Source organism: Lepisma saccharinum, chromosome 18 (genome assembly GCF_977018435.1).
Source record: "Lepisma saccharinum chromosome 18, izLepSacc3.1, whole genome shotgun sequence".
Classification (NCBI taxonomy): domain Eukaryota; kingdom Metazoa; phylum Arthropoda; class Insecta; order Zygentoma; family Lepismatidae; genus Lepisma; species Lepisma saccharinum.
This window is the reverse complement of record NC_139246.1, coordinates 66,920,761-66,946,950: the sequence shown is the minus strand read 5'-3', so window position 1 is coordinate 66,946,950 and position 26,190 is coordinate 66,920,761. Positions and strand designations below refer to the sequence as shown.

The window sequence follows — 26,190 nt, the reverse complement described above, 5'->3', positions numbered from 1 at the left end:
GTTTATCTCATAAAAACTATTTTTGACACCTATAGAACTGCATAACTCTGGATATATTAATCCAATTTTTGAAAATATAGGGTGTTGTTGCACTTGGGCAAAGTGCAAATTTTGATGCTTGAATTTCTCTTGAACCAAGGCTGTACAAAACTCTCTCGAGGTGTAAGGAACTGTACAAAACCTGTGCATTATTTAGGCCCATTTTTGACCACATTCGTCAATGATGCCCTCAGGTATGAACTTGCAGTGTACATTTCGAAGTTGAATTTCTCTTAAACCGAGGTCTTAAAAAATGTTGTAAAGGTGTATAAAACTGCATTAAACCTGTAGACAATTTAAACTCATTTTCGAAGATTTTCGGCAGAGTTGTACTAAGGCGTCAACTTAGAATTCACATTTTGAAGTTTGATTTTCTCTCGAACAGAGGCGTTACAAAACTTTTTGCGGGGTGTACAAAAGTGTCCAAACTTGTACAAAACTTAGATATTGTGAAATTGAATTTTCTTTCATATTGCACTCGAAGATGACGGAGCTAGGTAAATGTCAGCACGGTTCTAACGATTCATACAGTAAACAATAGCAACTCTTTGGAGGTGTACGAAACTGTACAAAACCTGTGCATTATTTAAGAACAACTATTGACTATTTTTATAAGTCTTTTGAAACATTACGATGTACGTTTTGAATGTTTGTGTATCCAAAAGTGTCTGTCTCTCTAAAAATTACAAATTAGTAGATTTCAATAAATGTAATTCTTTATGTATTATTAGGTGGTCCCAAGATGCGATGATATTAAGCTCTACCCATATGCTACCAGGAGGTACCAGGATGTGCCTGCTATGGTGTGTAATAAATCCATCGAAGTGCTAACAGAGCATGGATTATGCTTCTCCATTAATTCAAAAGTCACGAACAACTTTGACAAGTCCAGGTTAGTATGAAATTGCCAAGATGTGTTTGATTTTAGGAAATCAAATCTACTTGTCAAAAGCTTTGGGGAAATTTAAAATACACCATTTTAGTTGATAATGCAAAATACATCACAAATGAGGAGTTTGGGTCAAGTTCATTAATATTAAGGGAGGAAAGGATTGTCGCATTGAATGTTGCTGTAGGAGTACATTTTCATGCCAAATGTACCTGACATGCAAACATTTTTCCACATTTGCTGGTACATATACGCTCAAATGAAAAAAAGATGAACGACTTAAAGAACAAATGAAATGCGTAGAACTTGCTGAACTTTTGGCTTTGGCCATAGCTAATTTTTTTATTTACGCTCATATGCAACGCGAACTGATTCTTTTGTAAGCTGCAATGCAATAAATATGATAACAAATATAAAACAAATATAGGCAAATGTTCCCACTCCCTCATGCGATTTTATAGTTCAACTAATTACGGCACGTATCCCATGAAATGAAATACCTCCCTTTCATTCCATGAAATGTTCATAAACCTATTACTTATTATTCTTTCAATTACTTTTTTTAACTTTGGTTAGGAACGAGTCAAAGGCGCTTAATCCTTTGCACATATTACATGTACAAATTTTGCACACATTACAGACGGAAATGTCTTGCAATCACGTATGTTCGTTCTATAACTTAAAACTCTTTTCTCAATTCAGACTCCCACCACAAGATGTCTTAAGCTTATTATGACCTTATTGCGACCATTGTGATAGCTTTTCTCGGCATTCTTTTCCTAGTGATTACGCTAATCATATCTTGCTGTTGCTTCCCCAAATCACGTAATACAAAATCCGCAAACCAAAAAAAGAAACCTTCTATAAGTTCCCACTTGCTTTACAATAGATTTCAAATGCTCCAGAGACAACACCTATTCCCCCACCTCCCTCTCTTCCCTCTCCCCGTTTCTCTTTCCGTACAACACAAGAAACGGTTCCTAATCGATGTACCACAACATTTCCGAAAGGACATAGACTCCAGGTAGCCCCCGTGGTCCCACAACCGCCCCCCGTTACCCTCACGAATATCTCCCTCTCCACCGTCGCCCCCTGCAAAATTTTCTCGCGTAAACCTGTCATTCATAAACAGATCCGTTTACCAGCTCTGACTAAAATCAGTTACCCCGCCCCTACGCCGTCACTTCGATCGGGTACTGATTCTCTCCCCCCCCCCTCGAAATTCTCCCCAGTTTCTTTCGAAAGTTCTTTTCCTGTAGCGTTTGTTACTCGCCACCATTTATTGTAACTCTGCTCCTTTCCCTTTTCACTTTCCCCTATTTTCCTCTTTTTTTCTCAGCTTGTTTCAAATCAACGTCACATCCGCCGCTGGATCATTCAACACTTCGATCTGTCGCTAGTGTCTCATAGGTATTTTGGCTCTTTTAAAGTTCATGGTTGACTATTTGCATGGAAATCCATCTCTGTAGCACCCTCTTTCTTCTGGAACGATCTGCTGACTTTCTCTCGGTGCTCCCTGGATACGACGGAACGCCTCAATGTTCTACATCCAACTCAGGACGCTGTCCATCCAAGATGGCATCCACCGCTTCAGCTCTTGTGCTGCGCACAACGACATCGCACGCTTTTAGATTATCCTTCGTCTGTACGCCATTCTTGTTTCATCATTCATAACTTCCTTGGCAAAGACACTCCCACCCTGTGTCTTGTCGACATCAGCTGTGTCACGTTCTGCGCTCAGTTACTCTCTTTAGCAACCAGCATGTCTCAGTGCTTTCTGCCTTGCTCGATGACGTAGTGCTCACGTGTTTCGTCTGTGCAACTTAGTGTGCATCATCATACCATCGCTTAGCCTATCACCTTATGCAGTGAATCAGGTTTGTGCCCACGGGTTCTCTCCCTGTCATATTCCTTAGTGCGTTTACATTTTCAAGGCCCGTATCAGCAACGCTGGTACTAATCCTATTGTGTTATGGCATTCCTTCGTCTGCTATATAGTGAAAGCGCCTCCTCGGCGGCAGACAGTATGACGAGTTGCTAGGTAACGATAGCTCAATGCTCCGCCCCGCAGTGGGCGTGTCTTCCAGTGCGCGTGATCTTTGTAGTACGTAAACCATCAACAAACCCACGTGTGTCGTGGTGAGTTATCTTCGTTGTGTTATAGCCTGTGTCTCGAGCCGTTCTTTGTGTTCGTGTTTCATTCAGGACTACTTGATAATTAAATAATACACAAATAAATGATTTGATTCAGGACTTCGATCATTAGTGCTCAATATATTTTAGTACACTGCAGGCTTCGTCCTATAGTTTATTTATCTCTATACGTGTTATTTTCCAAACGTTGTATGGTGATAAGGATATCTTTTGTGTGTTTGGTGTTCTACATTTTTGGGATTTCAATAAATAAATTTAGCTATGACCCTATTTGACATGTTTGATCGACCATAGGCAGAATGGATCGATTGACTTTACAAGGTAGAGATATGGTGATTGAAAGTACGAGAAAACCTCGTCAAGGAATAATTTATGCTTGTTCATTAACTGGAATTCTCCGACTGGCGACCAATCTCAAGAATGTGCACGCATTATTATTTTCTCAGAGCTTTGACTGAGAGGTAAATACATGGATCTAACATGATCCTGCGTGTTCGAAAGGTGTAATAACTTTTCTAGGCTAAATATTATTGCCCAAAGACTAGCTCTGATTTTTCTTTATGTCGAATTGAACTCTAACAAGGTGTACGAAGTTTACGGCTGCATAAGCTTTGCAGCCAGTCGTACAGGATTGCTCGGAAGAGTGAGCCGAATGTCACGGTACCGAACCTCGGCATCAGTCACAATACGGTCAGCTGCTAGCATTTGGACAGAGATACATCATCCGTCTACCAGGTATGAACAAGTGTAAATAATCCAAATTAATCATCCATATCTCCTTTCCCTCAGTCGGAGGAGGTTCGATTACAAGTGTTTTAAATTCTACCTAAACGTGTCATTGTTGCATCCCTGTGACCCCAGATCCCTGGTAAAAGGGAATTACAACCATATATTAAAATCATGCCCCGACTTGTGGATACGATATTTCTAGTCAGTTCAAATTTTTATTATATAAATGGGGGTTGATATTTATGGAAACGCATCAAATAATATAGATATCGATTGTCTTAAGAAATATGTTGACAGATTTAAAAATAAGTTGTTGACCGATCATGTGAATACAAAAATTATAAAATTTATATTCTCAGTTCCAAAATTCAATAAATCGAATTACAGAAAATAAAAATTTATAATCTAAGTACCAAAATTCAATACATCAAGTTCAAGAAATTTGAAATTTATATTCCCAGTTCCAAAATTCAATAAATCAAGTTACAGAAATTACAAATACCTATTCCCCGTTCCAAAATTCAATAAATCAACGACTTTCAGAAATTACAAGTGTATTTTCAAATCTAATTACAAATATTAATAAAATAAATGTAATTGGTAAGTTGAAAGGTGATAAACCATGTATATTTAAATTTACATATGGTACTACACAGTTCAAATTTCCTTACAAAGAATCACTGATAAACTTCAAATCTGATCTTGAAAATAATAATATTCATGCATTTATAAATTCAAATAGGATTCAAGAATTACCATATTAATTTTGGAAGGATGATATTTTACATTTTGAACCACATAGGCTAGCAGCAATGGAAGACCATGCCGTTGTCTATATTGTTCTTGATACAATAATGTAATAATTTCAAAATGCAGTTTTTATTATAATAAATGACCACAACTTATTGCGTTAAATGTAAAACTAATAGCAGGAGCATTAATCCTGTTACAAAAAATACTGAAAATGGAATATCACATGTATTGTCAAAATACGATAAATGTGGATCCAAAAATCTACGTTTAAAAAACTTAGGTGGAGGTGATAAGACAGAAAACAAGCTCGAACAAATCATTGATGAACTACATAAATCGGCTAGAAGAAATTATCCAAAACGAAAAGTTATAACTTATGGAATAGGTGATGTTTTGCAAGCTGATTTCTTGAAATGTACTCTGACAATCTTAAAGGAATGTGTAAAATCTATAAAGGGTACAAGTATATGATAACCATTATAGATTTATTTTCTAAATATGAATAGGCTATTCTTTTAAAAGACAAAACTGGAAAGCATGTTACCGGCGTGTTCGAACACATATTAAATAAGCGAAAACAAATGAATCTGCAAACAGATAAAGGCAAAGAGTTCTAAAACAAAGACTTTAAGGAACTCATTAATAAATTATAAATGGATCAACATACTACAAAAATTAATACACGACAATAATCATACAGTACATAGCACTATCAAAATTATACCTGTTGATGTCAGCTTAAAGAACCTAGAGATGATTTACAACAGTGTGTATCGTAGAGAGTTAACGAAGAGCTATCTCTAATTTAAAGTTGGGGATCATGTGCGTGTTAGTAGGATAAAAGGCATATTCGAAATAGGATACACAGCTAACTGGTCTACTGAGATATTTACGATTGATAAGGTATTTAAAAGAGATCCACCATATTGCCATCTTGAGGACTCTAAAGGTGAACAAACCATCGGTACCTTTTATGAATAAGAACTACAGAAAACAAAACACCCCGATGTATACTTGGTTCTGAAAGTATTACGTAAAAAAGGAGGTATGGTCTATGTTAAATGGTTTGGTTTTGATAGTTCACATAATAGCTGAGTTCCTAGAAAGGATATTATAATTTAATAAATGGCCTGTTAAAAATAAATTCAGTTCTTTTAAAACATTTTACTAATCACAAATATTTTTTTTCCTTGTTAAATGGAAGTACCATGAGATATCTGTAAGACTGTTAAAGCTCTTAATGAGTTTGTTAAAAATAAGGGTATGAAAAATGGTTTTGGAATAAGGATATTAAATTAGGCACCTGTAATGTTCTGAGCCTTTACCGGCCTGGGGCATTTCAGTGTACAATTAATGAGATAGTTAAGTATAAATTAGATGTAGTAGCTGTCCAGGAAGTTAGGTGGCCAGGAGAAGGGAATCGTAAAACTAAAAATTATACTTTTTTCTATGGTGGTACTGAAAATCATAATTTTGGAACAGGTTTTTTCATAAAAAATACAATTATCTCGGCTCTTAAAACAGTAGAATTTATTCATGATAGGATATCATATGCAGTTTTACAGGGTAGGTGGTGTAAAATTATTTTAATAAACATACATGCACCAACAGAAGATAAAGATGATAATACTAAAGATAATTTTTATGCAGAGTTAGAACAGATCTTTGATACATTTTCTCAATATGATATGAAAATTCTGTTAGATGACTGTAATGCACAGATTGGCAAAGAAGAGACATTTAAACCCACGATTGGTAAAGAAAGTCTTCATGATTTAAGTAATGATAATGGTATAAGATTGAATAATTTTGCAACCTCAAAGAATTTAATTGTGAAAAGTACCACTTTTAAACATAAAGATATCCATAAATATACCTGCTCTTCTCCAGATGGTAAAACTCATAATCAGATAGATCATATTCTCATTGATAAGAAAAGGCATACTAGTATAATTGACGTTCGCACACATAGAGGTGTTGACTGTGCCAGTGACCATTATTTAGTTATTGCTACATTAAGAGAAACACTCTCAGTGATAAATCATAAGCAACAAAATGTAAAAGTTCTAAAATTTGATACAGGAAAATTTACTGATGAAGGAATTAAGAAAGATTACCAAATTAAACTGTCGAATAAATTCGAAGTTTTCCAGGATTTAAATTATGATGAAAATATAAATGAAACAGACGTAAATAAGAATTCGGAGCACATACGTAATGCAATAGAATTAGCAGCTAAAGAAAGTATAGGATACCATAAACCGAGACAAAGTAAGGCATGGTTTGATAATGAATGTCATAATCTAATAGAAATAAGAAATCAGGCTAGACTTGAGTGGTTAAATAACTCTGATGATACAAATCTAAGCAATTAAAATAGAATAAAGCGAGAAGTTAACCACACATTTAGAAGTAAAAAAAGAGATTACTTGTAAAGCAAAATTAACGAAATTGAAACAAACAGCAAAATCAAAAATATCAGAAAGTTATATAAAGGTGTAAATGACTTTAGAAAGGGGTGGCAACCTAAAGTAAACTTGATAAAAGATAAAGACGGTGATTTTTTGCTGACCCAAGCGATATTCTAAATAGATGGAAGAACTACTTTAATGACATCTTAAATGTTCATGTAGGAGATAAATCAGAATTAATTGCAGGGCACACAGCAGAAAGTCTAGTTCCAGAACCTAACTTGACTGAAGTTAAAGATGCTATTAAAGGGTTAAAAAATAACAAAGCACTTGGCATTGATTTAATACCAGCTGAGTTAATTAAATATGGTGGAAATTCATTAATATGTCAAATTCATAAATTAATTTGTTTAATATGGAATAAAGAAGAAATCCCTCAACAGTGGAAAGAATCCATAATTGTTCCAGTGTTTAAAAAAGGTGATAAAATGAACTGCAATTATTACCGTGGAATTTCTCTACTCTCAACAACATATAAAATATTATCTAACATTCTTTTAACAAGACTAACCCCATATGCTAATGAAATTATAGGTGATTATCAATGTGGATTTAAACGTAACAGATCAACTACAGATCAAATATTTCACATTAGACAGACACCAAAAAAAGTGGGAATATAATCAAAATATTCATCAGCTATTCATTGATTTCAAAAAAGCATATGATTCGGTCAAAAGAGATAAATTATATAATATATTAGTAGAGTTTGGAATACCTATGAAGCTTGTTAGTATTATAAAAGTATGCACCAGTGAAACAGAAAGTAAAATTCGTGTGGGTATTAATATGTCTGACAAATTTACAATTCATGATGGGTTAAAACAAGGAGATGCATTATCTCCATTGCTCTTTAATTTTGCCTTAGAATATGCCGTTAAGAAGGTAAAAGAAACTAACGAAGGACTAAAATTAAATGGTGTGACTCAGTTGTTGGCATATGCAGATGATGTAGACTTATTAGGGGATGATATAAATACAATTAAGAATAATGCTAAAATATTTTTCAAAACTGCTAAAGAGCTAGGTTTGGAAGTTAACAAAGAGAAAACTAAATATATGCTTACAGGCCGAAACCAAGTGTTAGGTAATAATCAAAATCTAATTATTGATAACAACTCTTTTGAACTAGTTTCCAAATTCAAATGCTTAGGAGTAATATTATCAAGTGGAAATTATATTAAAGAGGAAATAAAAAGTAGGCTTAATTCAGGAATTCTCTCTTAATAAACTCTTGTCTTCTCGTTTAATATCTAAGAAACTAAAAGTTAAAATATACGAAACAGTAATTTTGCCTGTAGTATTATATGGGTGTGAAACTTGGTCCCTTACTTTGAAAGAGGAACATAAATTGAGAGTATTTGAAAATAAGATCCTTAAGAAAATCTTTGGACTTAAAAGGGATGAGGAGACAGGTAAGTGGTGAAGGCTACATAATTTAGAACTACATAATTTTTATTCATGTCCAGATATTATTAGAATAATTAAATCAGGAAGACTTAGGTGGGCAGTCCATGTGACGCGAATGGGAGAGGAAAGATCAGTTTACAGGATTCTTGTTGGAAACCTGATTGTAAAAGACCTGTAGGAAGGCCAAGCCGAAGATGGAGGGACAACGTTGAAATATAACTAAGGGAAATCGGTAGGGATGGAAAAGAATATATAGAACTTGCTCAAGATAGGGAAAGATGGAAGGCCTGTGTTGCTTCAGCCATGAACCTTCGGGTTTAAGAAGTCTAGGGAGTTAGTTAGTTAGCACGCATCTCGGCAAGTGGGCCTTCAAGGTAGACAGGTTATACTGGACGGGTGTGCTGCCGACCTTGATGGTGTAATTGGGCACCGTCACGTTGGGTATCAGGTACATGCTGTAGAATGCACGAAGGGTTTCGGGTTTAGGAAAGATCATGTCATCGTGCAACACGAGATTCAGGACCGAAGTTTCACTGGTGAGATGTAACAAAACTATCGTTCTTCAGGTGCGACAACGCTTGCTGGAAATCCTCGATCGTTGGTTTATTTATTCGGGAGAAGAACACGAGCATAGAAACAAAGAGTTCACTTGCATACATTCGTCGTTGTAGTAGAGAACGAGGTACTTCACAAACCAGGTGGCACACCGTCGAAAGAATCGAAAACGAAATCGTTGCCGTTTGCTTACTTGTGGTAGCAGATCCAGTGCGTCCCTGAATCCAGTGCTCTCCAGGTTGACCACCCTGCACTCTCTTTTCTTTACAACGGAGAGTAGGGAAAACATGAAAACACCCCTGAAGTGCTTGATTCCTAGTAACCATCAGAAATTCAGTGTCGAGGTTGAACAGCGGCTGTTCTTTTTTTTTCTAGAGATTCGAGGTTGGTTTTTCGCCTCCTATCCACGCCTTTCTGTTTCTTCTCCATAGCCAGTTTGTGGCGTCTCTGGTCTTCCAGCTCGGCCTTGTTCTTCTTGGCATCGATGACGGTTTTGGCGATGGCAGCGTTTCCACTTGCCAAGCTACCCACAGCACCCAGGCAGGGTGGTTGGAATGCTGAATATGAAACCTTCAGTCTTCGGCTGCTTCCGCAAACGATGCAACATTCTTAATTGAGGTGTTCTGAGCAGCAATTTCATTCCATGACCTTTGGCTACGCAGGAAGGTTTCTTCTCCCTGTTTTTCTTGGTGAACAATCCATCAAGATCTCCGAGAGAGTAGGGCACCTGGTTGACGACACGTCTTGGTTTCTAATGGTTATTTGTATATCGCGAGAGGCAAGGAAGAAATTTTGTGCTTCGGACAACTCAAGATGGTGACTGATAATATGATCGCTCTCACCGTTCCACGCGTACCAGTCGTCGGTAAACTTTCTTCTCCCCTTCCTCCTCTCGTGAAGCTCTTCCATCCTATCGGCTAATTTCTCGCCGAAAAGGGTTTCGGGATCGGCACACATTCTGCTTATCTTGCGAAGATGGTCCATAAGAATCATCTCGCACGGGCCGTGGCATATTGGTATTGTTTAGACTAACTTCACGAGTCTTTTGACATCCTCGTGACTACAGTCAAAGTTTGCATGAATATCTTGTGCATCAGTTCGAGCGGGAGTTCTGTTATACGAGTCGTTATTTTCACGGTGTTTTATTTATTTACAAGCCCCAGCCCAATTTTCATTTTGTGCTCGTAGCGAGGATATACCCAACGCAGTAAGCCGATCACCCAGCGAGGAATCTCTGCTGACTAGTCTCCCGAAAGCTGGGTGCTCTAACTTCCCACAGGCATCGTGACGTGCATCAATGTCGGTGTGTGTGTTGTAAGCGATGTCGTGATCCTTGCATTCAGCGTCCAGCGAATTCACACCCTTGTCTCCTCTCTCCAATCGCTGTTCGAGTTTGGTGATGGAGCCGCAGTACTGGTAACCTGTCAGGTGCATCTCAAAGGGTAGCTTTTTGATGATGTCTTTCAAAAGACTTCGACCACGTTCCAAAATTTCGAAAACAGCGTGTTGATGATCTTGATTAGGTACCCTATGTCTTTGCTCTCGTTCACGATGAAGTTGGCAAGCTTGTAGCTTACCATGTCACCATGTCCATCTTCTCGTTGTGAAAATTACGGTTACCGGCATTCTATTCCACTGCGATGACCAGCAATCGGTCTACATGCTTCCTCAAGTCCTCCACCCACACAAACTCCTTTGGCAGGGTGTTGTAGCGCTTGACACCGCTTCCCCTTTTTGACTTGGTTACATATCGGCTTGATGAGGTTCTTGTACTTCTCGCCGCTGCTGGATTTGACACGATTCTGCGTGGCGCTGTTGTTTTCGTACAGAGCGTCCGTCATGATCAAAATTTCCGTGTAACTTTGGTAATCGTCGTCTGTGTGTTCTCTGGGCTGCTTTTTTGGTCATAAGCACTCACAGTACCATCGTGTTACGATACCTGATCCAGCTGTTCATCTTGCCCAAAATTGATTTTCACGTCGTCACCCTCAAACGTGACTTTCGATTTTCCGATCTTACAAACTACGCACTCGTTGGGTTTCACGCTCGGATAGAATCCGAACACTTCGTCCTTGTAGAATTTCTCGGTGGTTACATAATCTCTCGCCACTAGCTTATCCGAAGAGGTGCTGCCTTGGGCCTGACGTCTCGGCTAGTTCGAGCGGAGTAGTGTGAATGCTGGATATCAGAGTGGGTACGGTATAATTTTGAGCGGGGAGCTGTACTAACTCGTTGATCAACTCCTTGTTTTGCTCGGTAAAATCTTTGATTTCTCTGCCGACTCCTCTAATGACATCGATGATAGTTTGGTCCTGACGTTTCTTCACTTCGTAACTTCCACGATTCTCTGATTTCCACCCCTTGAATCGTTTTGCCAGGTAGTCGCGTAGCTTCAGTTTCTCGTCTTCAAGATTGCGTTTAGCCATCGCTTGGACGTTACGTAAGTTTATACCGTATGATGTTGCAACGTTCGTGAACTCCTTGATTTTATTCCTGATTTTCCGTCGTTCGGTTTCTTCGTCATGTCGATCGTCAGAAATCCAAAGTCGTCGCTCTTCGACGACAGAATTCTTGAGCAGAATTATAGCACAAATTTCCACCAACATAGTCGTCATGCACATGCTTGATGTTGACGGCGTCCTCACGAAACAGGCATACGAGGTTGATATCGTTTGGGAGCAGCAATTTTGGAATCTTGGAGATGGTCTGAGCAAGGTAAAATCAGTCTGTGCCTCTGTGAAAACCCTGGGTGAAGAAGTTGCGAATATCGTAATATTTTCCCAGAATCACGTCTTCATAGACCAGCACTGAATTTTCGAGGCAGCAGTAAAGCGGTATCAGTTAACGTAGCTATGCCCAGTATCTCAAACAGAATCGCCAACTGCCGGTATCGGTGGCCGCGGTGGCTAAGTCGGTAACGCGTCTGACTACCATGCTAAAGGTCGCGGGTTCGATCCCCGGCCGGTTCAAATCCGGGAACTTTTCTAACGATGGAAGCGACCCCGGCGCCCACCCAGCGTCGAATAACATGGGTACCTGGGGGAAACCCTGGGGGGTAAAGGCGGTAAGGGGCGTGATGCTGATCACATCACCCCCACTCAAGACCGGATCAAGAAAGTGTGGGGCGTTACACCCACACCCCCTATATGCCTTCATGGCGTGGTGCTATGCACAGAGGAGCACTTTACCTTTTTGCCGGTATCTGGGTCTCTCTAAAGTTTTGGAGAAAACGTACAGGTGTCCAGGTGTCTGTTGTTCCAATTCAACCAGTTGGACGCAAACAAAAAGTTGTCCACAACCCAAGTTGACTTCCCGCATCCCAAAGTCCAACGACGAGGCAGAGAATATTGTCGGGTAGCAGCTCGCCGTTTTACCTAGTCTGTCGTTCCGAGTCGTTCAGTCGGCTTACCACATCCCACGCACCAGTCATACAATCAACTCGTTCGTGTCGATCAAGCTTCTTTACTCGAGTAATAGCCATTTGACCAGCAGCTTCTTACCTTTCCTACGTAGGACCTTCTCTTGGTGTTTCGTCTTCGAAAGCTCTTGCTCGTAGAATCTTCCTTTCAACATGTCGTCGCAAGCATCCTTTATTAGATATGTGTGCCTCGTCCCCAGCATGACTCTAACAACAGTAGAAATATCCGTGCTCCAGTTGTTGGTAAAGCCCTTCTCGGAATTGATGATCCTTACCTGGCTCCTACTTTGTACTTGGGTTTCTTGGTCGTAGGTCACTACTTGGGACAGTAAACGGTGCAGATCAAACGTACCACGTCAGATTTTTTTACCTCTGCAGACTTCAAGTGTATCGTGCGGTGGACCGAGTTGATGTAGTCGTCTACGAGTTCTCGCAGTATATTGAGCCACTTGTAGTTACCCTGAAACATGAACCTTATCCACATGCGCTGTTTCAAAGTTCGGTTGAAGGGTTCCACGATGCTGGCCTTCAGGTCGCTGAATGTTGAGTAGTGTCGGACGTCGTGCTTTTGTATTCATTCCCGGAAGATTGAGTTGTGGAATTCCTTCCCATTCTCCGTCTGCAGGAAGTGTGGCCGTCTCCCAGATTGCAGGGAGATCTAGTTGAAGGCTACCATGACGCACGCACAGGATTTGGGGTTGAGCGACAGGGCCCACGCAAATTTCGAAAACGTGTCTATGACGGTCAGGAGGTGCTTGTGACTCTTGTTATCTTTGTGCAAATTCTCCTCATTTCAACGAGGTCCGCCTCCCACAGGTCGTCGATGCCCTTCATGACCACCGGAAAGCGTTCGTAGTAGCGACGCGCTGGTTTGTGCACCTCGTCAACGATGGCTTGCCTAGACATTGAGTAAGAGATTTCGTCGAAAGTAAAAGATTACGGAAAACATAATATCCTCCACGTACAATCGTTTAATTTCAAACAATAGTCTGTCTCCACTTTCGACGTCAAAAACAGATATTCGTTCGTCCTCTTGTATTTTATATTTGTTGGTTGTGTCGTCCCAATAAGCGATCGGTATTTGAAGAGCTCTGAACACCCCATCCTTTTTTGTATGGTGAAGAGCGGTACTTCAGAATGTTCTCCATTTATCCAGTATCTAAATTAAAAAAAAAAAAGTCAACAAAAAACGAATGGTGAAGTCGAGGAAAAATTATTGAGACTGAGTGTAAGTATACAATTTGTAAATGTTACCGATGTGTTCGTAAGTTCAATGCCCTCGTACATTTGGAACGCTGTGAAGCCTGACAATCTCGACGGAGAACAAATCACGCGATTATGGATTGTACAATATGCTAAGAACCTGTCCAAGATGTTCCCCAATAGTACGAAGAACCTCGTTGTTTCTGGGTTTGATCCCCGACGTACAGCTGCTTGAATTGCTCTCTCAATTCGTGAAGCTTCGTACCTAAGTCGGCCAAGGCAGATTCCTGGTTCCCTTCTACGGCTAATATCTGGAACTTGACGTTCACAACGATCTGCTGAAACGTTTCCACAAGTCTTAACTTGTAAGTTTGAAAAGGGAGGTCGTGGACCTGGGTCCTGATTTCAACAAACAGCACAGGGAGGTCGGGGACTTTCTGGTTGGTGGGTAATGCGGCAACCTTATCCCGAAGTTGCAAAATTTCAGCTTGGATGTTTTTGACGTCGTCGGATTTTAGTGTTCGGTTCACAGCTCGCTTCTCAACTTACAGCTCCTGCAACGTTGGCATTGTGGCCACCGTGCTTTAAGCAACTCCAGACATTGTTTCACAGCAACCAGCTTGCTGGCATCCGCCACGGTGCACATGGCATATTGAATTTGAGCCACGTCATCCTGGTTAGGCGTTGATCGCTGCAGCATTTCCAACTTGTTCTGTATGTCGTCTAACAGGTGGTGGAAATGCTAAAGTTTGGATTCGGTGTTTAAAGTTTCCAGCTTCGAGATCTGAGTTTCCTGGACACGCGAGAGATCGCCTTTCATGGTTACCAAAGTATCCTCGACGTGGGCTACGGTGCCTTGAATTTTCCCCGAATCCTCGTAAGTCTCGAGCTGGAGTTTCATGTTGGCTACGCTTCCAGCGATGGCGTTCAATTCGGCGGACGAAGGCAGGTTGCCTATAAAGCTTTCCAGCGTTTGTAGTTTGGCTTGGATCTGGGCGATGGCTGATTACATCACCCCCACTCACGACCGGATCAAGAAAGTGTGGGGCGTTACCCCCACACCCCCTACACGCCTTCATGGCGTGGTGCTAAGCACAGGGGAACACTTTACCTTTTTTATCTGGGCGATGGCGGCGTGCAGAGCATGTGTTTGAAGTTCAATATTGATGTTTTCCAGTGTGGGAATTTCCAAGGATTGAAACTCCTCGCGTAAATCTGCGTAATCATCCTTAGTCTTAATGCTCTGAACGATGGATTGCAGTTCGGTCTCAATGCTGCTCGTTTGGTCCGTCAATCGCTGTTTCAGTTGTTCCTCATCATTGGTTCGCACCTTGAGCTCGTGTTCCCACTTGCCAAAGCTCACCTACAAGTTTCCGAGGTTATCGATGGATGCGACATCGGTATACTTTTCCAGCAGGGATTTGAGCTCGGTATCGATTTTGAGGATAGGGTCCAGGCACTGAGACTGCAGGATTGCTATCTCGATCTGGAGTTGAGCGTTGACTGCAGGTCGCTCCGCAAATTTCTGACCCTGACGTCGAGCATGAGAACCTCGTGGCCGTGGTTATCGCGCTTCGTTTGTACAAAGATGTTATTAGGCATTGCTACCATGCTTATTTATTATAGGGTAGCTGATACGCATATCCACGAACAAAGGAATAAGTTGTTCCTACTCACCTAGAAGCTCGACGTACAGACAATCGTCGGCAGACACATCGTACGTGGTGGTGGTGGTGTCCATCCTATCGTCCTTAATGTGATAAATGTTCCTGCCAATGGAAATTTTGACTTCACCCGCATTCTCCGGATCCACGATAATCAGAAATTTGCCACTGATCACAATTTTGTACAAATTTAGGTTGTTGTTGAAGACAGAATTTTTTGCCAACATCGTCATCGTATTTCGTCCAAATTCTGTTCAAGTGAATGATTAACAGGCCACTCAGTTTGGATAACACGGACGACAAAAAATAGAAGCTTGCCGGTGGGGTCTGACTCGGGCCTCCATGATAGCCTGCTTCCTGAACGCAAAGACATTCATAAGCAGTCTATTTTTTATGCGCGATAGCTGAAACAGCACGACAATAAGTTGCGAATAGGGTTTTTCCCCAAATGCTAAGTATCCGAGTAGTTAGCCACATCACACTAAGATAAGATGTCATCCATTTAGTTTTGATTAAGTTGTAATAAAGTACGATGATTTTTTAGATTAGGGTATGAAAGAGTAACATGACTCTGTAACACTGCGAGCCTCACATATCCCCATTTTCGAAACAACGTAAATGAGTACATTAAGCTGGCAAAACTGTTAAATATACGTGGTAAAAAGTCTATCATATGACTACACTGTAGAATATACATCGTAAAAAGCTACAAGTTTGCAACACTGCCAGTCCCACTGAGCCCCATTTTCGGTTTCAGAATCGGCTTTATGACCCTACTTAAACAGTGGAAATCAATGGAATCTTGTTAGATTTGGTCACCTCAGCAGGCTTCATACGTATGGTTCTATGTATGGAGTTATTGTAATTATGAACAAGATCAGAAAAAATTGTTACCAACCTAAAGTTACCCAGCAAACTGAACTGCTTTCACATATGATTTTTTAGTGTTTTGTTGAAAAGCTCAATAATGCTAATACTGCCTTTCAAATCACTCTATGTGGAATAATGCCGAATATTGTGCAGGTCCATTAATTTGCTGAATACAGAATTGTAAAATTCATTTACTCTGTCTGTAAGAGATTGGGTATTCTGCCTTGCTCGAAAATAAACTTAAAGGCCTCGGTTGCACAAGTCCCTATTTTCGATTCAGAGGAACAGCCCAAGCATTTTTACTAAAAGTGTCTATTACAGTGAGCAAATACTTAAAACCATGATTTATTTTATGAAAATGTTTCAAATTTCCTGTGCTCATTTCTACTAGATTCGCTTGCCACAGATCATCGATTCATTTTGTTACCATAGATGAGATGGTCTATGTAGTTCATAGACTATATATTGTCTAGACATTGAGTGAGGTGAGTGAAGATTAAACTATAGTGATTATCCTCGAGGTACATTAATTGTTAGACTTCGAATAATAATTGGTCACCAGTTTCGACATCAAAAACAGACAACTGTTCATCCTCGTGTATTTTATATTTGATGTAGGTGCTTTTGCTTTTGTTCTTTCAAGTGCTCTGAACACACCATCTCTTCTTTCTATGATGAAGAGCGGCACCTCGGAGAGTTTTCCCTTTTTCAAATATTCAAATTTCAGAAACCGAACAGTACCGCTGAGGAAAAATTCATGAGTCGGTGTGTAGGGATATAATTTGTAAATATTACCAGCCTTAACATATGTGCAGTGCCCTCGAGTATTTGGAAAACTGTGAAGTCTGACAATCTCGACAGAGAACAATTGACGAAATTCTGCTTCAATCAATCTTCTCAACACAGATTCCAGGTTTTCTCATATAGTGCGAACAACCTCGTCGTAGCCGGGTTTGATTCTGAAATCGACGTACAGTTGTTTGAAATTCTATATCAAATCATGGAGCTGGGTGTGAAACCCGATAAAGCCGATTCTTGATATCTTCCAATAGTCCCGATTCAAAGCTTGATGTTTGAGATAATCTGCTGTAAGCTCTCCACGAGCCTCAAATTGGAACTTACAATGGAGAGATTATGTACCTGCCTTCTGAATTCAACAAACAGTGAGTGAAGTTCGCTGACCTTTTGGTTAGTGGGCAAAATCGAAATGGTCTCCCGAATATGTGCAATTTCGACCTGGATGTTTCTGATATCCCCGGATTTGAGTATTCGACTTACTGCTCTCTTCATGGCTCTCAGTTTATCAGAAGTAGGTAAGCTAGCTACGGTATTCAGGAGTGCCTTCAGAGCTTCTTTAACGGCATCCAATTCTGAGGCATCGGCTACATTACTCAGGGCACCTTGGAGTTGTGTTATGTCATTTTATGTAGGTGTCCATTGCTGCAGCGTTTCCAATTTTTCTGTATGTCATCTGTCAGATAATGGAAATGGGATAGTTCGGATTCGGTGTCCAGATTTTCCAGTTTGGTAAACTGCTACTGAACTTTGCTCAGAGTTTCGGTGATGCCGGGTAATTTCGATTTCAGTGTTTCCTGGACACTAGTCAGTTCATTTTTCATTGTTGACAGATTATCCTCGATGTGGGTTATGGTGCTTTGGTTTTTCCAAAAATCCAGCCTCGAGCTGGAGTTTGATGTTGGTAACATTGCGAGGGATGGCATTGAGTTAGCCGAAGGGGATCAGACTGTTTATAAAATTTTCAAATATTTGAAGTTTATCTTGGACTTCAGTTATTGCCCATACAGCACAACATGGTTTCAGATACGTTAGCAACACATAAGTCGTGAAACATTGTAACATTGCGGCAATGTTGCAGAACATTACAGAAATGTTTCGGGTAAGTTTCAGTAATGTGGAAATGTCCGCGAACATAACACAACATTGATAGTGTTACAGAAACATGTAAATGTAGCATTACCGACATTACAGAGACATTTCCATTAGGTTGCATAATATTTCAGTTACATTACTGCAATGGTATTTTACATTGTGGTTATATTGCATGTATTCATGGATGACATATTTGAGGGGGGGTTATTGGGGTTAAGCCCCTTCAAAAATTATTACAATATTGGCTTGTAAATCATTTCCTGAAAATAGAATTCACAGGATTCTACTTAGAAAACTAGGTTTAGGCATGGCCGTAGGCAAGAAAAATTTTCGGGGGGGTTCATTCATAATTGTTCCCATGGGCGTCGCCAGAAATTTGGATAATAGTAATTATAACAATAATTATACAATAATAATTAAAATTTCATAATAATAAAACAATTTTATTCCAAAATAATAATAATAGTAATAATAATAATAATAATTATTATTATTATTATTATTATTATTATCTCCTTAAGGGGGCTTACTCAATTCAGCAGATGAGTGAATATCGAGCACAAGTTTTTTTTTATACGTTTCGTAGTGTGTAGTGAAATACACAATTATTATACTTTGTTATCAAATTTCAAGACACCTTCAAGGAAAAGCTCTAAAATTTAGATATAAATTTTAGTCATAATTTTTTTTTTGGTTTGACCTTATAACTTAATTTTTGGAATTTTGAAAAGTGTGGAAACAGTTACTTACTCTCTTTAAAAACGTAACCTGGTGCATGGATTGTAACCTCAATCGCGAATGCGCTACGAAACTGTAGATCCTAGGTTTGAACTCCTATCAAGGGGGATTTTCAACTTTATCGGACAGGGAATTTAAAAGTTGGAAAGGGAATTTTGGGACAATCGTAAGGGAATTTTCAGTGTATATTCCTTGTGACGCAGAAACTAAACTGGAAAGGGGACAGCAGAAATGGAAATGCAGGGGTCACGGGTGGGCTGCGATTCCGATAATAAATCCTGTGTCATTCAACTTTCAGAATTCCAAATATATGAAAATTCTAGCTCGATCGTTTCAACATTGTCTCCTCTTATTTTTGTGATGCTTCGAAAAAAAAATTTGAAAATTGTTACAGATTTCCGTTTCGGAATTTCCATTAATCCAACATGTCAGATGTTTCGGGGGGGTTTAATCCCTAGAAACCCCCCTCTAAATACGGCCATGGGTTTAGGCAAGATATCTAAATGTATTTATTTTACCTCTCATGAATTGAGCACATATCTTAATTGTCGCAGTTAATATAAGGGGAGAAAAACTGCATAAAAATACTGGATATGAATTCATTAATATCAGATAACAGTAGAGCTATATATAAAAAAGAAACACTCGATTGAAAATGAAATATTGACAACTAAATCACTAAATTCTAAAATAACATCAAATTTGTATAAAATAGTGTTTTACATGCTATAATAAAGCTCTGCCTGGTTTGTAACACCATGTCATCAAGAAGATGGGATTTGAGTGATGTTATCAGCATCATGCTCCAGTCGCTATCCATCCCCTTTACCAATTGATGAGAGGCTGGCAGGATGTAAAACATTTTGCAGAATCGTGGTCATCTGAAAATTCAATTCTGTCTGCATTTCTCAGGGATAACATATATGTTCAACTTTCATGGTTTTTCAACCTACACAGTGGTCAAACTATCAGTATTACATAGCAATATTCCAAATTAGATTTCAAATGATACAAATTGAGTATGTGGTTTTAAAGTATGTAACTTCCATATACCTCATTGTCTCTGAATTCTGAGTTTGAAGTGGAAAATGTTAGCTGGGGGATGTTTGATAGAGCCTTGGAGTTAGTTGCTCATGTAGTTTAACATTGTGACAATGAGACAACTAGGGCGGAGGGGAGCTTGCGAATTTTTTTAAAATTAATTTTTAATGCTTGCCATATGGAGGGAACAAGTTTCGCTAAGTTTTCGTGCTATATATGCCTTTAGCAAGCTGTATGGTGGGAGGAACAATGGCTGTTGGGAGCAATGGCAGATATCTATATCTTGTTGAAGCCAATGTTCTCACTGTAAATCAAGGAGAATGTGATGGTAGATTACACTTTAAAACTAGCACAACCACAAGCTCGGCAAATATCTATTTCGTGGTTAGGTTTCTGTAACTGCAGTGTAAATTTGTTAATCTGAATCAGTGTATTGCTTTTCATGACTTTTGTTAGTAAAAAATGCAAATTTTCAAAGTTTCCATTACATCATTATAACTTACTTGTTTTGTTTGTTGTTTCTGAGTTTGACCGGCACACGCCACTTCTGCCATATTAGACACCTCTTGCTCTAGCATTTGGCCAGTGTTGGTGATCAGTTCCTAAAAGAAAAAAAAAATGAATTAAATCAGTAGTAATTTATTTATATTTAAATTGGATTCCTGATGTGGATGAGTAGTCAAATAAGCCCGAACACAACCATTACATGAGTGGCCGCGGTGGCTCAGTCGGTAACGCGTCTGACTACCATGCTATAGGTCCCGGGTTCGATCCCCGGCCGGTTCAAATCCGGGAACTTTTCTAACGGTGAAAGCGGCCCCGGCGCCCACCCAGCGTCGAATAACATGGGTACCTGGGGGAAACCCTGGGGGGTAAAGGCGGTCAGGGGCGTGATGCTGATCACATCACCCCCACTCACGACCGGATCAAGAAAGTGTGGGGCGTTACCCCCACACCCCCTATACGCCTTCATGGCGTGGTGCTAAGCACAGGGGAACACTTTACTTTTTTCTTTACAACCATTACAAGCAACAGTCAACAGTCAGTAATGAAGTGACAGGATTATTTTGATGGGTGACTGATAGTGGAATTAATGTATTTAATATTGTTCTAGTTGGAGTTAATATTTCATTTCCCCCATAACATTGCAATTGAACATTCATCCCCTCCCCCCACCAACCCTGGGACAATTATTACCATTACAGCAAATTACTTTTCCCCCACAATGAAGTAATGGAAAATTATTCATCCTTGTAGCACCCTTTTGATGGACTTTCAATTCATCCAGCACTAAAATTGTTGCTTAAGAATAAGAACTATATTAGGTGTATTTTTTTTTTTTTTATGAGTGGCATGTTCCTGGCTATGATGTTTATATAACTACATATTAACCATTCAGTACCACGAAGGTCCACCTAACTAGCAGACTCACATTTTCATTTGGTTGACAACCCCCAACCACTCTCATACAAAACTTCCTGGGTGCACCTATGCTTCCACATATGTTTAAAACAAATAAAACTGATTGAATTTTTTGATATTCTCCTCTCCTCGATTGCTGACCTTCCTTGGAACAGTTTGGCTTGATTTTAACCACATGTCTATGTATGCAGGGCATCTCAAGCCTCACCAGAAAATAAGTCATACCTCCATCCTCAAAAGACTGGAGATCGAGAGAAAAAAATGAGTAGAGAACATACTTTTTTTAAAACAGTTGTGGCATGGCTCTCAAAAGGTACGAGATCACAAAATTTAAAAACAGGTAGTGCCAGATGCAATGAAAGGAAAACATTCATTCTCTGATTACAAGTGATAAGCCTAACTGAGAAACTTAACGACTGGTGCAAATAAAGAATAAATAAAATTAGAAATTAAATTTTGACACAGAAAAAAATACCCAAGTGGTGATTAATGGTGAAAATATTGGAAAAGCTGACTAAATATCTAGTGATATGGTCATTCCAAATTTTTAGAGTGGTGCTTACTTAACCCATGTACATAACTGCCTAACCTGATAAGAAGCATGGAAACTAATAATACAACACAATCTCTTATGAATTAGTGTGTGTCTCGTAACAAACATTCCTCATATTACAATGAATAATGAGACATTGCAAAATAAGCGAAAATAAGGTGTTAGTTTTCGGAATGAAAACAGTCTACTTTTGCGAATTTTTTTGTTTCACAAGCAAATATATATATTTCTGATACTACTACGACATGAAATTTTAAATATGTTTGCCTAACCTAACCACACGTCAATGGTTCGTGGGGCTAATATCAATGGTTCGCAATTATTTTGCAATTTCTAGATCCTGATACTACCACGACACGAAATTTTAACTATGTTTGCCTAACCTAACCGGAACTAACCTAACCACACGTCAATGTTTCGTTGGGCTAGCGTCAATGGTTCGCAATTATTTTGCAATTTCTAGACGTTTCCAACAATTTTTAACTTCAGATTCGTCATCAGCAGGCCTCAATTAGTAAGTATGCCAAATATCAATAAAATCGGAGGGGGGTCCGGTCATCTTCAGTCATACCCTGTAATAATATACATATAACCGGTCACAGCACTGTGACAGTACTGCAAGTCATGGCATGCCGTATCTTTCAGAGTGCTATGGTAGCTAGTACCATGTCTGTTTCGTCTATAATTGTATACTTAAATGTAAACAGAATTTTCATTAAGAGTGTCATGTATATTTTGTGTTATCAACGGCTAATTTACTTATTGGCACCAAAGGAGCTGACGTAACAAGAATTGAGATTCAAAAATAATTTACAATTTTACTTCGTGCATGTTGTAGATCCCATCCATATTTAAAACAAAGTCTGATTGCATAAGTTTGCAAGAATGTGACAATTATTTTTTTGCAAGCAATGTAATCAAAAATAGAGTTGGGAAAAACAGCTTGGAGACATGTGCGAAAAAGTAACAAAAATTTTTTTTGGGCCTTTTATACAGTATGTATAAACCTGACCTGCCTAACCTACTGACGTATGCATCCAATAGCAGAAATAACCTAAACTTGACTTATCTATACTATTCACATATTTATTTCTGCTATAGATAGGATGCTCACATGAGTAGGTTAGGCAACTCCGGTTTATGCATACAAAAGTGTAAAAAAGGTTTTTGTTACATGTCAGCACATATCTCGAAGCAGGCATAGCTGTTGCTATCTACTCATCTAGCCAGTGTGTCAAATTAAAAAAAACTGCATGACAATGGTGGAGCCCTGAATTTACACATTGTAACAATATCGCAGAATGAATTAGTTGAAACGTGAATATTTTTAGATAGAGGCTGGGAACGTAACAACTTATATGGTAGAAGGTATTCTACACCTCTTCACTATACACAGGAAAGATTGTAAATGAAAAAGGTGTATATTTCAGACACAGCTTCTTCACCATGTGATGAGGATAGCATATGGAATTGCTATCACAACAGCCCTAAACCTGGAAACATTTAGCAATGAAAGCATTTAGGTCTGTAATCATTATTCATACCCACGTCAAGTGACATTAGCAACAGCTTCAGTCCACAACGGAATACTTTGCAGTATTCTTCCACGTCATTTTATTTGTGTGCGCTGGAAATGTTCACTGCAATAGTGGTACCCTTGTCCTTCTGTAGACCAAAAGAAAGAAAAATATGTTGCATTGTTTATGAAAGTTTTCAGTTGATTTTAGCTCTCGGAAATGTGTTATTGTGAAGTAAAGTACGTTTGTTTCCTCAGCATGTTACATTACTGTGATGCAGAACAGCCGGAAGGCTTCACGCAAGTGAATATAGTACCCAAAATGACTTTCCACAAAAGCAGATAGGTTAGGTACTGATAGTCATTTTCGGCGCGTTCATTCGCTATTTTACAGTACATACAAACAATTTTTACCAACAAAAATTGGCGAAAATACTTAGAAATTGAAGATTTTAACTTACGTGTGCCATACTATGGTATCAAATATATCTGTTATATATGCTTTCTTAACGCTGGAACCACTTTTACATTACATAAAACTTTGAAATCTGTCGATTAAAAAAAATTGACGTAATTCTCGAGAGGTTTAGTGGGTAAACGGTCTCGCGATAGTCAGCCACGCTCTGCAGAACGAAAACAAACTATACATGCTTGATTACGTTCACGTAGAAATAGGAAATAAATTACACGTTACGAGAGTAATTTTGTTGTGTGTGTATATATATATGTTAACACACACCACTTTCATTTCACAAAAAAGTAACATACTTTTCTCACTAATCTGAAACTTGTTTCCAATCATGGAGGAAGCAGAATTAATTATAGAAGGCTATATTTAATTTATTTCATGTTGGGAATTCTGTATTTTCGTCGTAAAAGAGACTACTGTTCAAAAAGTAAATATTAATACACTTACTTCTGCCTTTACAAAGACGATTTTCCAATGAAACGAAGCTCAAACCACGCTACTCATCTGTATTTGGCTTCGTCGGTGCGCAGCGTCGTTCAACTTCTTTGGCGCAGTGGATGATGGGAACCAACGAGGCAGCTATCGCACGTAACTACGCTGAAAGATCCCTGTGTAAGATGTAACGAGCGCCAAAAATGAAAGCACCACGCAACGTTAAAGCAACCACGATAGGGAAACTTTGAAGGACGTTATGTAAGTGAGACTTTGTAACCATTCAGAAACATGATTCTGACTTCGTGTGCTGTATCGGAGCAGTGTGCAGCTCATCTGCTTGTAGTTCAATTTTTATATCATCCCGTGTAGGAATCTCGAAGGATTGAAACTGTTGTCGCAAATAGGCAATTACACCATCATAATTCTCTTGAGTTTAGATACTCTGGATGATGGCTTGTAGTGCTGTGCGAATACTGTTTCTTTATCATTCAATTGTTGTTTCAGTTGTTCTGCATTGGTGGTCTGGGCTTGTCGAAATCTTTCAAACTCATTTTTGAATTTACCTACACTCTCCTCCAAGTTTTGAAGATTGTCCATTTACTTCAAATTGGTGTATTATTGCAGTAGGGATTTGAGTTCAGCATCGATTTTCAGAATAGGATCCAGATAGTGAAACTGGAGGATGCGTAACTCAGATTGGAGACTTAAGTTGAGTTTCCTGTAATGTTCGCCGATCAGTGCGTAATTTTGTGATACTAGTATCAAGCACAAGAATCTCATCGCTGATCATTGTGTTTTGTGTGACCGAAAATATTATTAGGCATTGTGGTGATGGTTATTTATTATAGGATAGGTTATTCTCAGCTCCAAGAACAGAGGGATGAGTTTGTCGTAATCTCTACATACAGACAATCATCTGCAGATATATCATATGTCATGGCAGAGTCCATCATATCATATTTGATGCTATAAATATTCCTCCCAGTGAATTTTTTATCTCGCCCTTGTTCTTGGTTTTATGGTGAATTGAAGTCTCTGACAAATGGGGAATTTGTAATAATTTAGATAGTTATTGTAGATATAAAATGTTTTACGAGTACCATTTATTTATTTATTTATTTTATTTATTTACGACTTTGTTTACATGGCGAAGTTAAGGCATTAATGCCTTCTCTTCCACTTAACCATTAATTACAGGGATCATTTTTTTCTTTGCAGTAAATTGTATACAATTAAAAAATTAAAAAAATAAATGAAAAATAAAATAATAAAGGAAAAATAAAGTAGTGAAAGTAAAATGAAACTAAAAATGAAAGCAATACAGTTTGAATACGAGCAGTCAAGCCCTGGATTAACCATTAATTACGTACATTGCTCATTATTTTTACTAACACTGTTAGGATACTGTTCAAGTTGATAAATAGCAGTCCATTTAGTTTAGAAAATAGATCAGTGAGATTTGGTGGTGCTATCTGAACAGGCACTTCCGTGGCTTGTTTTCTAAACCCGAACAGATTAATGGCTATTTTATTTTCAAATATCACATTGGTTGCCATCTCCCAGGCATGGCCCCACGGTAGGGTGTGTTTCTCACATGACGTAATCTGTCTCCTGTCGTCCTCTGAATGCAGGGCAAATTGCTCACTTTATTTCTGATCTATATGTGATTGACCCTTTGGATTATTTTCTACTCCCTAAGTTTGGTAGTTGTCAGGCAGTCGTAAAAATCATGAAAGAAAAGTTTGTCGTCTACTATGGTTCTACCCACTCCCTTGGCTTTTGTGATAGTGTCTCCTTCTGATCTAATTTCACGCACCTTTGCTCGTAACCCGACAAACTCTATAATAGTATCATTTTTTCATGCTTTAGTTTGCCCGGCAACTTTTTGTTGTGGGAAGGGATGCTAAAACTAGGGTTGCATGAAGATGTGTCGAAATGATCGAGCAAATCAGGAGGCTTTAAATCTTCTTA

The 26,190-nt window shown here is 38.8% G+C and overlaps 1 protein-coding gene across 1 annotated transcript in view; it reads left to right on the top strand.

The window, feature by feature from the left end:
• Positions 1-26,190, top strand: part of LOC146002312 (uncharacterized) — a 204,350-nt gene that overhangs the window by 98,762 nt on the left and 79,398 nt on the right. The window contains exon 2 of the mRNA XM_083140025.1: positions 771-931. Coding sequence (XP_082996151.1) covers positions 771-931 — 161 coding nt within the window. The remainder of the gene's footprint in view (positions 1-770; positions 932-26,190) is intronic.